Source organism: Sinocyclocheilus rhinocerous, unplaced genomic scaffold, assembly GCF_001515625.1.
Source record: "Sinocyclocheilus rhinocerous isolate Xijiao unplaced genomic scaffold, SAMN03320098_v1.1 scaffold263, whole genome shotgun sequence".
NCBI classification, from domain to species: domain Eukaryota; kingdom Metazoa; phylum Chordata; class Actinopteri; order Cypriniformes; family Cyprinidae; genus Sinocyclocheilus; species Sinocyclocheilus rhinocerous.
The window spans coordinates 2,681,376-2,695,179 of record NW_015645086.1 but is presented as its reverse complement, the minus strand read 5'-3'; the positions used below and the strand labels follow the sequence as shown (position 1 = coordinate 2,695,179).

The 13,804-nt window shown below is 36.0% G+C and overlaps 1 protein-coding gene across 1 annotated transcript in view; it reads right to left on the bottom strand.

The window, feature by feature from the left end:
* LOC107705664 (adenylate cyclase type 6-like) overlaps window positions 1–13,804 on the bottom strand; it is a 60,392-nt gene that overhangs the window by 15,192 nt on the left and 31,396 nt on the right. Inside the window, exons 4-6 of the mRNA XM_016509054.1 lie at window positions 7,262–7,411; window positions 2,466–2,587; window positions 1,406–1,517 (exon numbers count right to left, since the gene is read on the bottom strand). Coding sequence (XP_016364540.1) covers window positions 1,406–1,517; window positions 2,466–2,587; window positions 7,262–7,411 — 384 coding nt within the window. The remainder of the gene's footprint in view (window positions 1–1,405; window positions 1,518–2,465; window positions 2,588–7,261; window positions 7,412–13,804) is intronic.

The window sequence follows — 13,804 nt, the reverse complement described above, 5'->3', positions numbered from 1 at the left end:
TTTAAGGGGTACATGTATCAAAATGACACTGAAGGGATGTGAACCAAAAACTACTGTCTCAATTATTTGTATATCAATTAATCATCCCTATGTTTAACCATTAGGCTTCCACCAGATGAATATGGTGTGTCTGTGAGCTGAAGAGCTCCAGATCCAGGGAAGCAGTGTAATGTAGGTCACTTTACTGCTCTGCCTCCACACAGCCCCAGTTCCACAGCACAGGGACTATAGGTAGAGTAATGATCAAGGGAGAGGATACACATACACACACACACACACACACACACACCAGTACACTGTATTGGGTCATCCACTCCAGCTAGTCCACTTTCCCTGTCCTCTACAAGGAAACCTTCAGAGGTTGCTTAATGAAACCAGCACACTTTTCTCAGAGCAGTGATCCATATCCATACTGAACAAAATGAGGTTTAACTTATGGTTAAACATTACAGCATTACAGCACAACAGGTGCATCTGATCTAGATCTCCACAAGTTTCACACTTGGGTCTATATAATAGAGGAAAAAAGCACTTCAGGGAGTATGCGAACCAGCAAAACCTTATTCTCTAATTCAGTTCAACAGAACGGATGCATATACAGTATATATAAATTGTACAGTTACATCACTTGCAGCTGCGCGCGCATATTGGTGGAGGGAAATGGGTAAAATCCATGAAATAAGAGAAAAAATGTATTGTTGTGCCTTTGGATGTCAGAATCGGAATGCAAATAATTTTTATATAATACTGTCGTCAAAGACACCATTTGAAGCTAAACGCAGATGTTTAAACGGACAGACTATGGATGAAACCTACTATGATTACCCTACTTTTAAAGCATACATTTGATTTAAACAATAGGTCTATATAATATTCATATAGGGGACATATTGTATTAGCCCTACAGTTGAAATACATGCATGAAATATTTAAACCTGTAACATTTTACATAACATTTACCTATTTTATCTCACAATTCTGACTTTTTTTCTTGCAAATGCAAGTTTATATCTCCTAGTTCGGACTTTATAACTTGATTCAACTCAACAATTGAGAGTTTGTCAATTCTGAGGAAAAAAAGCCAGAAGTGTGGGATTATAAACTAAAAAGAATGACGAGTTGATTTTTCTTACCAGAATAGTGAGATATAATCTCAGAATTGCATGAAAAAAAGTCAGAATTTTGAAATATAAACTCAAAATTACACTTTTTATTCTTTTATTCCATGGCTTGAATAGACTGCTACGTTAAAGCTGTCATTTTCTGCCACCAGATAGGCTCCGCCCACAAAAAAATGTCATCACTGTTTGCAAACACTGAAATTGGTCTATTGTAAACAGACAATGCTGCATCAACGATCCATTTGAGAAACATCTTTTAGGCATGTGTTAATAGATGTGCTCACCGAAGCCAGCTTGTCAAAGCGGGCAAACAGCTCGTTTAGAGTCATAACCAGCTCCTGAGCAGTGCACTGCGACGCCAGACTAGTGAAACCCTCGATGTCTGCAAACAAAATACTGACAAAGACAGAGCAAAAGAGATTTAAACTGGATGAATTGTTGCTTTGTCTTTTACAACATAAAAGTCTATTGTTAACTAAAATGTTCCTGCATTGATTAAATGCTTTGGTAATATTTCACAGGAAACAGTCATGCCAATAAAACACAATGAATTTTTTCACAATGAAAAAAAAAAAGCTGTGTTTGGAAGCATAGAGGTCAATAACATAACAAATGTAGGTAGAAAAGTATACAGTATGAGTGTGTGAATCCCTTGAGCTGAGGGGAAATTCACTCAGAGGCTGTGTCAGAGCAGGCGCTGTGGAGCGCTTTAATTGAATCGTGGCTTCATTTCAGTATCTTCTGGGGTTAGCGCTAGTCTAGTGACTGATAATTAACTATTCCCTCTCTCGCCATAATTAGCTGACCACATTTCATAAGAAAAGCCCCACTGTATCTATTAGGAGCTTCCAGAGCTAAAGCAAAGAAGAAATTGGTAAAAGACAGGAAAGAAGAATGGAAAGAGTAAAAATAAACAAAGAAAGGGCCACACGGCCACAAGAGATGATAAAAAGCAGGTGAGCAACTTTAGCTAAAAGCTAATGCTAATAGTCAAAGGGTCGTCAAGTTGTAAATGCACTTCAACAAAATAATGAGAAAAAAATATTGAGACAAATTGTTATTCTATAGGGAGTTTACTGATGAATTAAATGTTAACCTAAAGAAAAACATATGCTTGTTTTCATAGTCTCACCCGAAAATATAATGAGTTTCTCCACTTCTGAAACAACTTGTCTGTTGTGCTGATGTTAATTACATCATGAGGCCATGAGGGTGGGAAACATAATATAAACCAATAATATCCTAAATAGTCTTAGATCACTTGATTAAATTGCTTTTCACAATCTAATCAAATCCAGTCCTGGTTAAATGTGGCACAGTTTGACCCATAACAGTAATGCTCACCTGACATTGTCGTGCTTCTGGATGTAGATCTTGTGAAACATCATGTCTTCTTTTTTAGCGTTGATGTCAGCCTTCATTTCCATGGCGACATGCCTTGGCAAAACAGACAGCAACAGGCGTTCCTGAAAATTGTTGAGAGGAGAGAAGAGAGGGAATGTGTGTGAGAGAGAAAGAAAGATTGCCATGCAATTCTTCTCACTGAAGATCAAATATCCTTTCTTTATGTAGTTGTACTTTGCCTGTCGAACAGCAGCATCCCAGTGCTAGGCCTGGGCGATAAAACGGTATCAATATTTATCGATGGTACACCTTCGATATTGATATAAACAATTTTCGATAAAGCGCACGATATAGGCATGTGCTATGAGTGACGCAGACAGCACACACAAACACGAACACATGCTGAATTGAGTGCTGTGCCTGCCTGTGATGAGGAGATTGTGAATAAAGAATGAATATTAGTCTAATTTAAAATAAACATTTGCATTTGAATGTTAGGAGTGCATCAGTGGAGCACGAGATGCGGTGATGATGTGAGTGACGTTGTTTCATTTTAATATTTTGTTAGTCTAGCCCATGAGATCTCTAGAATTCTTTACATAGAATCGAATGGCAATTGACCCTTCACAAAGACCCGCCCCCCTTAGTTACTGTTGCTATGTCCAACAAGCCGTGGCACTCTCACGCCACACATCACGTTCTCACGCAGTGAAAAATACATCACGGAGCAAAGAGGACACTGACAACATGTCGACAGACAAGACAGAGCAGGTTATTGCTGATATGAAACAAAGTCTTGTCATTTTTCCTAAGAAATTCAAACAGTAAATTCCGTTTGGTGGCTCTTTAAAAAAAACTGTTCATTGTTAGTTAATGTTACCTCAGGTTCATTAAATAATATTAACGGATACAACTTTTAATTTGAATAATGTATTAGTAAATGATAAAAGTAACATTAACGAAGATCAATAAATGCTTTAGAAGTATTTTTCATTGTTAGTTTGTTAACTAATGTTAATAAATATTACCTTATTGTAAAGTGTTACCAAGTCTTATTAAACATTGTTTATTTTGTGTTTTCATTTTTTGGCCTATGAATCACACTCAAAACATGAAGGTAGAGACACGGAGAGTGAGTTTGTAAGTGTAACGCTGAGTCCACTGAAGGAGAGCAGTTTAGTTCAAAAAGCGTCACACAAACAGAAAATAAACCGAACCAAATAATGACTTGAACTTCACTTCAACAAACTTGACCAGAAACCAGAACAGAATTCACAAACAGCAGGTTCCACTGATCAAAGCTCAACAAGAGAAAAGGGAAACATGAAGGCTATAAATACACAAGCTAATGAGTTAACAAGGAACACCTGAAAACAATTAAGACATGAAACAGGAACATGAGGGACAGGAAACATGAGGAAGTGATAAAGACTAAGGCTGTGTCCGAAATCGCCCCCTATACCTTCATTCACTATTCCCTACATTAGGTCACTAATTCAGTTCACTAGAAGGAGTGAATGAAAACGAGTAGTGAATTCGGACACTGAGTGCACCGGAAGGAATGCCGCTTTTGCATAGTTTGTGCTTGCTGTTTATTAATCATTTGAAACTAGCAAACTAGCAGCTCCAGTAGTAAGATTAAAGGATTTATCTTGAACTCTGTCACGGAAATTATGTATAAACCCTAATCAAACAATTTAATAATCAATTTACAATGAATTTATACCCGTGTTGTACATTATGCTGTACGCTATGGATGAGCGCTTTGTAAAAATGAACGGATTGATTATTCAGCTGCGGGCGTCATCTTCTGGCGAGATGCGGGAATTCATTCGGCGCGTGACTCTCACGGTGCATTATGGGCATTCTCTAGCTGTTGAGCGTGCACCAGTTGTACACTCGTTTTTGCAGTGCATTGTGGGATTGAATGAGTGCACTCGAGAACGTCCACTATGGTTTCGGACACCACTAAAAATGGCTGTTCCCTCAAATAGTGCCCTATTTAAGGTTATAGGGGGCGATTTCGGACACAGCCTAAGGCTATGAACAAAACTAACCTTCAAAATAAAAGACATGAATTTAGAACATGAAACAAACAAAATCTACACAGTCATGACAGTAAGCATAAAAGCCCATTCACATGAGAACAATAACTATAACCATAACTTCACGGGCATCCACACCAACGCACATTATTGTTCCGTTTATTATAAAAACGCTCTGCAGTTTTGTCATCTGATGTTATAGATGCCTGAGCTGGAAAAAATCATTCTGACAGTAATTTCAGTCCTTTTTTTTATAGCTGTGATGTGGAATTCACTATTCTCACAGAATTACAACAATTACATTTTTTATCATTACCGTTATCGTTTTAGTGTTTAATAGTTACTGTTATAGTTTGTCGTTGGCATGAAGAGATTTTAGCTGTACCAAAGTGTACAAGATAAAATAAATAAACACTTACAGTTTATTGGCACTTCCAGCACACTGGAGTATCTTTTTTTTTTACGGAATCCAAAAAGCTCCCAAACTGGCATGTTAACTTTTTCCGTCTGTCATCTCCTTTGAGATGATTTTGTGCAGCATTAGTAGCTACATACTGCGTTGTTTTTTTCTGTTCTGTTCACCAATACGGTCACCTACTATGTTGGAGTGTCAACCAGATAGTTACTGGTGCTGGATTATTTACATAATATCATATGTTCAGTATTAACATCAGTGTCGGGGTAACCATTACAAGTAATACTAGTTACGTAATCAGATTACTTTACGTAACTAGTAAAGTAACGCATTACTTTTACATTTTCTCAGAAATATCGGAGTTACTTTTTCAAATAAGCAACGCAAGTAACACCTTTTCTGTCCTCGTGTTGAGAGAAATTGGGAGTGAGGTGAAGAGGCAGAGGCACTTCCTTCAGCCTGAGGCTTATTCATTTCACTTTTGGTGTTAAAGGACCATTACAGCTGCCAAAAATATAACTTTTGGGTTTTTTTGTTATTAAAAATAAATAAGCAAGCCCAGCTCAGGTGACAAAAAGTAACACAGTTAGTTACTTTTTCTATGGAGTAATGCAATATTGTAATGCATTACTTATAAAAGTAACTTTCCCCAACACTGATTAACATGATATCAATATATATTTTTTAAATATCACAATTATCGTCAATACCTGTAAATTGCGACACCCCTAAACTGAATATACATGGAATTTGTTGGAATTTTTGGAACTCGAACATTCTAAATTTTTTGTGCAATTTTAAACATTTTTATTTGCATCCTTATTTATTAGTTTGCCAGTGTCATTATTCAGGTATAAATTATTGTCCATAGCTAGGGATGTAACGATTCACCGCAAGCCAGTTGAAAATCGATATAAATATGTGACTATTCAAGACGGTTGAGATGTTAAACGAAACGCGATACATTTGGGGGTGGGAGTTTATATGAATGTATCTCTGAGGGGAACTGACTGTCTTTAGAAAAGTTTAGATGGTATTTTCTTTTCATCTCGTCTCTGTAAGTTGCATATTACTGCAGCGTTCATAAGTGCTGTTTACAGCCAAGGAAACACTGTATCTGCTGTTCCATAAGCGCCACCTGCTGGAAGAGAGTGAGTCTGCGTCTCATTCAGAGCATCTGCTGTCTTTGTTTCGTGCAGATGTTTTATGTAGTATTAGTTTCACAAAACTAAAGTCAGAGCATTCCGTTTTTGTTTTAAAATTTCAAATTATACAATCTAATTTAGATTTTAAAAACTGCTCATGCTGCGTGTATTCAGCATCTTTGTTTGGATTGTGATTCAAATGCAGTGGTTGCCTCTACTTTTGAATGGAAAGAGCACAGGTAGCCTTTGTTTATATGAAGTTTTTTTTGTCTTATTTATTTGATTAGATTTGGGGTTTGTTTTAAAATTTCAATTTAGTTTTGTTATTTGACATATTTCTGTTTCACAAAGAAATGTGCAGCATTTTGTCCAAGCAATAATAAAAGGACACATTTTCATTCATAATTTGTCTTAAATCTAATTTTGTTTAAAAAACAAATCGTGAAAAAAATCGAATCGTGAAATCAGTATTATGAATCGAATCGTGAGTTGAGTGAATCGTAACATCCCCATCCATAACACACAGATGGTGATGTCATTTAGAGCCAGTTACTGAATAAAGCATTTTTAAAAATAATTTAATAGAGAATTCAATTTTAATGCCAGACACCAGTCCTTAAAATGAATAGATGTAAATGATTATACATATACCACTAGTGACACAAATAAGGAAGACTCTCAAAGTCTCAAAGGGAAACAATACTACCGTTCAAAATTGGGGGTCCGCAAGATTTTTTTGTTTGTTTGTTTTTGTTTTTGAAAGACGTGTCTTATGCTCACCAACACTGCATTTATTTAATCAAAAATGCAGTAAAATTACTGTTTTCTATTTGTAAATTTTTCAAAACGTAATTTTTTTTCTGTGATGCAAAGCTGAATTTTCAGCATCATTACTCCAGTCTTCAGTGTCACATGATCCTTCAGAAATCATTCTGATATGCTGATTTGCTGCGCAGGAAAACAGTTATGCAGCTTAATATTTTTGTGGAATGGGTGACACTTTTTTTTCCCAGGATTCTTTGATGAATATAAGATTTTTTTGTAACATTATAAATGTCTTTAATCAAATGTAATGCTTCTTTGCTAAATAAAAGTATCAATTTCTTTTTTAAAAATGCCTTTTGAACAGTAGTGTAGCTAGTAAATTGTGCCAGTGAATGCGAATGGTCACGGCCTCGACACTGAACTGACCTGCTGCTGGTTTTCTCTTTGCAGGTGCAGTCGGGCCTGGATGTAGCCTCGCGTCTCCTGAAAGGCTTGCCTCTGAGAGACCTCTGCTGGGTAGTGAGTGCAGATCCCAATGATGTTGGTGCACAGGAAGATCAGCACGTTTGCGCTCAGCTGAGGGGAGAAGAAAAAATAAAAGCAGACTCATTCAATGTCTCTCTAGTGATCAGTTGAACCTTTCAACCAAAACCAGCTTTAGCTCAGCGCTCTGGAATCCTGGGACATCTGTCATACTCTAGGGCTTTACTCGACTGCAGTATGGGAAAAGAAGCCAACCTCTGACCCAGAGAGGCTACTTCCTGTAGAGTTTACATTAGGGGAGCCAGAACGGAGCTAAAAATGGAGCCTGAAGCAGAGCCAACACTGTAACTTCCTTTGGGTGAATGAGAGGAGGGGTTGATGGGAGAGAGATGGGGGTTACTCCAGGTCACACGGTTCACACCATTACACTCTACTGAAAGCACTGCAGAATCACTATGAAACACTTGTTTGATCTATTTCCTAAAAACCCTATCTTAAAATATATGCTAAATAATTACTCCCATGTCACACCAGAGGACACATCATATAGCTGTTGGGAAGCCAGTCATGGCTATGGGAAAGTCTTGAGAATATTTCAGTGAGAAAATATAACCAAAATAGTGAAACGTTAAAATTGATTGCCAAAGCATATTCCATACACTTCAGATTTATTATTCCACAAAGGGAAGGGTAATACATTTAAAAATATATATATTATATCAGCCATGTAACAATTTGTTTAATTTGAAAAATATCTTAATATATAAATATTTCTCGGAAACTTCAAAAAAAAAAAAAAAAAAATTCTTTTAGTTGGAGGAACAATTATTTTGACTACCAAAGATTTTAAGTAAAATAAAAAAGGTATAAAAAAAAAATCTATAAATAGAGTAAACTATAAACATAATGGCAAAATCTACTTAAGATAAGATCTATATTAAGATAATAATCAAGGCATGTTCGAAAATACTGAGATTTTATTACAGTATGATTAAATGTTTGGGGTCTGTGCATAAAAAAAGTCTCTTATGCTCGCCAAGGCTGCATTTATTTGATCAAGAATACAGTAAAAACAGTAATATTATTAAATAGTATTACAATTGAAAATAAATGTTTCCTATTTAAGTATACTTCAGCATCATTACTCCAGTCTTCAGTGTCACATGATCCTTCAGAAATCACTCTAATATGCTGATTTGCTGCTCAAGAAACATTTCTTAAGAAAGGTGAGTGAAACCAAAAAAATTTAAATACATTGTAAATATTCAATACATCACCTAGTCTTACTCCAAAATAAAGTCCTTGCCAGCCATAAAGCAATAGACGTAAAGTAACTGCAGAGGGACTCAGTTTGGAGTTGTTCAGTCCTTAACTCTGTACTTTAAGAGTGTGAGCACAGTCAAAGGTCAATCGCAGCTAAATTAAGAACTAATAATGGTGAAAAAGTAATCAGTTGATAACCCTTCTTCGATGACCAATCAATGGCCAGACCAACCATTTGATATTAAGAGTAAGCTATAAACTATAAAATCGTTTCTCACTGCCACTTTACCATGTCAAACAGGCAGGTTTATTAGCAGCCATGGACCCACTTTATATTAAGTGGCCTTAACAACTATGCACTTACTTTTAAATTAATAATTTGGTACAATGCACTTATTGTGTACATACATGTTTTAACATTCTACTTCTATTTTTAAAATACCTGCATGTAATTACATCTATAATTAATTTCTGAAAGTACATTTATAATTACACTGTTGACCCTTACACCTTAACCCACCCTTAAACCTACCCATACCACCAAACCTGTCCCTAACCTTACCTGTATCCCACCTCAATAGCAGCAAAAGTGTTTTGCAATACAATATGAACACAAGTACACGGTACTTATTTTTTGATGTAAGTACATAGTAGTTAAGGCCACTTAATATAAAGTGGGACCGCAGCCATTTTAATCTAATAGCTTCTCATAGCTGACTGGATAGTTTATGTCTGTGCTGTTTTGAAAACTACAGAGGACTTATCTGATAGCAGAGACAATGTTGTACTGTATGGTGCTCTACATGAGATAATACAATAGATTTGACAAACAATGGTTTGCTCCAGCACACAGAACACAAAATGAGAAAGCAAAGGGACAGGCGAGAGGCAAAGCTGTAGCGCAGTGTGTGTGTGTGTGTGTGTGTGTGTGTGTGTGTGTGAGGCTGAGCCTGCTGGCCACATTGACATTAGGCAGATGGCTATGAGCTCTGTTTACATTAGAGTTTCTGTTCAAGCAAAACCAGGCCTGGTTTGTGTGTGTGCATGTGCGAGTCAGTGTGCACGTGCAAATAAACGCTTTTAGTGTTTTGACAATTGACATCAACAATATTGTTACAGCTAAGTTAGAGCTGTCAGTTGAACATGTTAAATTAATAATGTATTACAGAAAAAAAAATGCTTTTAATCAATGCCACCTGACATACATAGTAATTCAACCTTCAAATAACACCTACATTTAAAACAGGGTAAAACAGAATAAAACAAAAAGGTAAAACAGAGGAATGAGAAAGATTTTTAAAGCAGCTTTACCTTTGATAATTTGATATGGATAGGGTGCCAAGAACAGCAAGACATTACATATCCGCCTCTAAGTCTCAACTGTGAACTAGACACATGTTTGATGATATATATATAAAATATAAATATAAAACTATTAAAAATTTAAATAAATTATAATATAGATGTAAATAATAGAAATGAATAATAAAATATTTGAACAACTTTCCATGAAAATTATATGAAATTATAAAAAAAAACTTAAAAATGGAAAAACATTAAAAATTAAAATACATAAAGCGAATTCAAAATATTAATAAATACTATAATTATAATATAATACTAAAATGACACTGATCAGTCAATTTGGATATTTAATTGTTCTGCTCATTTTTAGATTCAAGTTACCCTTGCTGTCATCTGACACTTACTGCTGACTTTTAAAAACAATAATAATTTAATAACACTGTTCTGTAATCTCTGGCAAATCTCAAATGAATATCCATTTTTCATACTGTACATTATAATGCTGTTATACTTAAATTCACTTGTTGCTTTTAAAATGATTGATTTCAGTTTATTTTTATGTTTTATTTACTTGGACAATAGTACAGAATTTTAATATTGGCTATTTATCTTTTATCAGCCATAACATAAAATAATAATTTTGATTTAATAAATTATTATTAAAGAATTACATCCCTAGTATATTTATCAGTAGTATATAAAGCCACTGTAATAAAAATGCATTACCTATCTGTCACCATAATTATCTAAATAATAATATCTTCATAATCAGTAAGTCATAATAAATTTCATTACATTTTAAAATCAAACTAAATTTGTTTGACATGTAAAATGTGCTGATTCTTTTGACTGAACATTGGTTATGATCGGTGTGTGTTATCAGCTGTGTGTGTTCATATCACAGGCAGGTCCTAATTGCTCGCTCTTCACCAGAGGGCGAGGTCAGTGGGTTTACACACACACACACTTGGCCGTTCTGTTTGCGCAACTTGACACCTCTCTCCTTCACGCTCAAGATTTATTAGCAATAACCATCAGAAGCGCTGGGACACAGAGAGACACCGTTCACCCCTTTACTCTGTCAATCTTCTCCTCCGTCTATTTTTCTTTGCCTTTCACTCACAAATCATCAAATAAATATATTTTCCTGATTCGCTCACAGCATGTTCTCACACACCGGCTTCAAAAGTGACATATTCACTGACACCGAGAACATCTATTCCCTTAAAAGCCGATGTTTAGAGATCCTTCTTGCGTCTGCCAATTTTTTCCAGTAAAAGTCAACAAGCGACATGTAGAAACTGTCATAAAATTACATGATGATTACAGCTCACTCTGAATGTGCACGGCAGTGTGTTTATTGCTCAGAGTGGTGAGACCGAGAGCATCCAAGGAATGTTCCGGGTGTAAAACGACTTACGCTCTATGAACAGCACCTGCGACAATGTCCATTAGAATGTAATATAACAGCTAATAAAAAGTTGTTCAGTGCAAGGTTTGTTGTTTGAGCTGTAATGTTGTCAAATCGTCTTTTTAGATGATTTGGAAATACTTTTATAAGCGGATGAATTGATTATGTGTTACCAAGATCATTCATGTGAGCATGCACATCATGAGAAAACTACTAGGTTTACCAAGTTTAAACTGTCAAGGCATGAGTCATTTGGACAACTTTTATGGATATTTTAAAGTGCATTTTTGGAGTTTGACAGCCCCCATCCCAAATCAATTTCCAGGATTCCAGGTCCCATATTTTACACTTTTCTGGAGTTTTATTTTAGGTTTTGATGTCCTTAAGAATATATATTTGCGGTATAACTACCAAAAACCAATATATTTTTACAGCTCCTTTCTCAGGAGCTCTGCTGAAAACAGGTCGATTTTGGCCCGTCTAATTAATATTCATGTTAATTGTTGTTTTCTGAGTGACGCATGGCCAGGCCAACCACAGGTAACTAGGGTCAGCGACGTCACAGCGCTAGCTGGAGGCAGCAAAACAAAGGGGAAACTGGAGGCGGCTCATTCAAACCAGCGCAGATTCGGCTACATAAGGAGCTTAAAATATCATCTTGTTGTGATGTTGGGTGCCAGAATCGACGTAATACAGCCTCAAATTAGAAATTTGATTGCATATCTGCTGCCACTGCCAGACAAAAAACCGACGACAGCTGTGGTTAAACGCGATAAAACGCAAATCTCAAATGAATATCCATTTTTCATACTGTACATTATAATGCTGTTATACTTAAATTCACTTGTTGCTTTTAAAATGATTGATTTCAGTTTATTTTTATGTTTTATTTACTTGGACAATAGTACAGAATTTTAATATTGGCTATTTATCTTTTATCAGCCATAACATAAAATAATAATTTTGATTTAATAAATTATTATTAAAGAATTACATCCCTAGTATATTTATCAGTAGTATATAAAGCCACTGTAATAAAAATGCATTACCTATCTGTCACCATAATTATCTAAATAATAATATCTTCATAATCAGTAAGTCATAATAAATTTCATTACATTTTAAAATCAAACTAAATTTGTTTGACATGTAAAATGTGCTGATTCTTTTGACTGAACATTGGTTATGATCGGTGTGTGTTATCAGCTGTGTGTGTTCATATCACAGGCAGGTCCTAATTGCTCGCTCTTCACCAGAGGGCGAGGTCAGTGGGTTTACACACACACACACTTGGCCGTTCTGTTTGCGCAACTTGACACCTCTCTCCTTCACGCTCAAGATTTATTAGCAATAACCATCAGAAGCGCTGGGACACAGAGAGACACCGTTCACCCCTTTACTCTGTCAATCTTCTCCTCCGTCTATTTTTCTTTGCCTTTCACTCACAAATCATCAAATAAATATATTTTCCTGATTCGCTCACAGCATGTTCTCACACACCGGCTTCAAAAGTGACATATTCACTGACACCGAGAACATCTATTCCCTTAAAAGCCGATGTTTAGAGATCCTTCTTGCGTCTGCCAATTTTTTCCAGTAAAAGTCAACAAGCGACATGTAGAAACTGTCATAAAATTACATGATGATTACAGCTCACTCTGAATGTGCACGGCAGTGTGTTTATTGCTCAGAGTGGTGAGACCGAGAGCATCCAAGGAATGTTCCGGGTGTAAAACGACTTACGCTCTATGAACAGCACCTGCGACAATGTCCATTAGAATGTAATATAACAGCTAATAAAAAGTTGTTCAGTGCAAGGTTTGTTGTTTGAGCTGTAATGTTGTCAAATCGTCTTTTTAGATGATTTGGAAATACTTTTATAAGCGGATGAATTGATTATGTGTTACCAAGATCATTCATGTGAGCATGCACATCATGAGAAAACTACTAGGTTTACCAAGTTTAAACTGTCAAGGCATGAGTCATTTGGACAACTTTTATGGATATTTTAAAGTGCATTTTTGGAGTTTGACAGCCCCCATCCCAAATCAATTTCCAGGATTCCAGGTCCCATATTTTACACTTTTCTGGAGTTTTATTTTAGGTTTTGATGTCCTTAAGAATATATATTTGCGGTATAACTACCAAAAACCAATATATTTTTACAGCTCCTTTCTCAGGAGCTCTGCTGAAAACAGGTCGATTTTGGCCCGTCTAATTAATATTCATGTTAATTGTTGTTTTCTGAGTGACGCATGGCCAGGCCAACCACAGGTAACTAGGGTCAGCCGACGTCACAGCGCTAGCTGGAGGCAGCAAAACAAAGGGGAAACTGGAGGCGGCTCATTCAAACCAGCGCAGATTCGGCTACATAAGGAGCTTAAAATATCATCTTGTTGTGATGTTGGGTGCCAGAATCGACGTAATACAGCCTCAAATTAGAAATTTGATCGCATATCTGCTGCCACTGCCAGACAAAAAAAAAACGACGACAGCTGTGGTTAAAC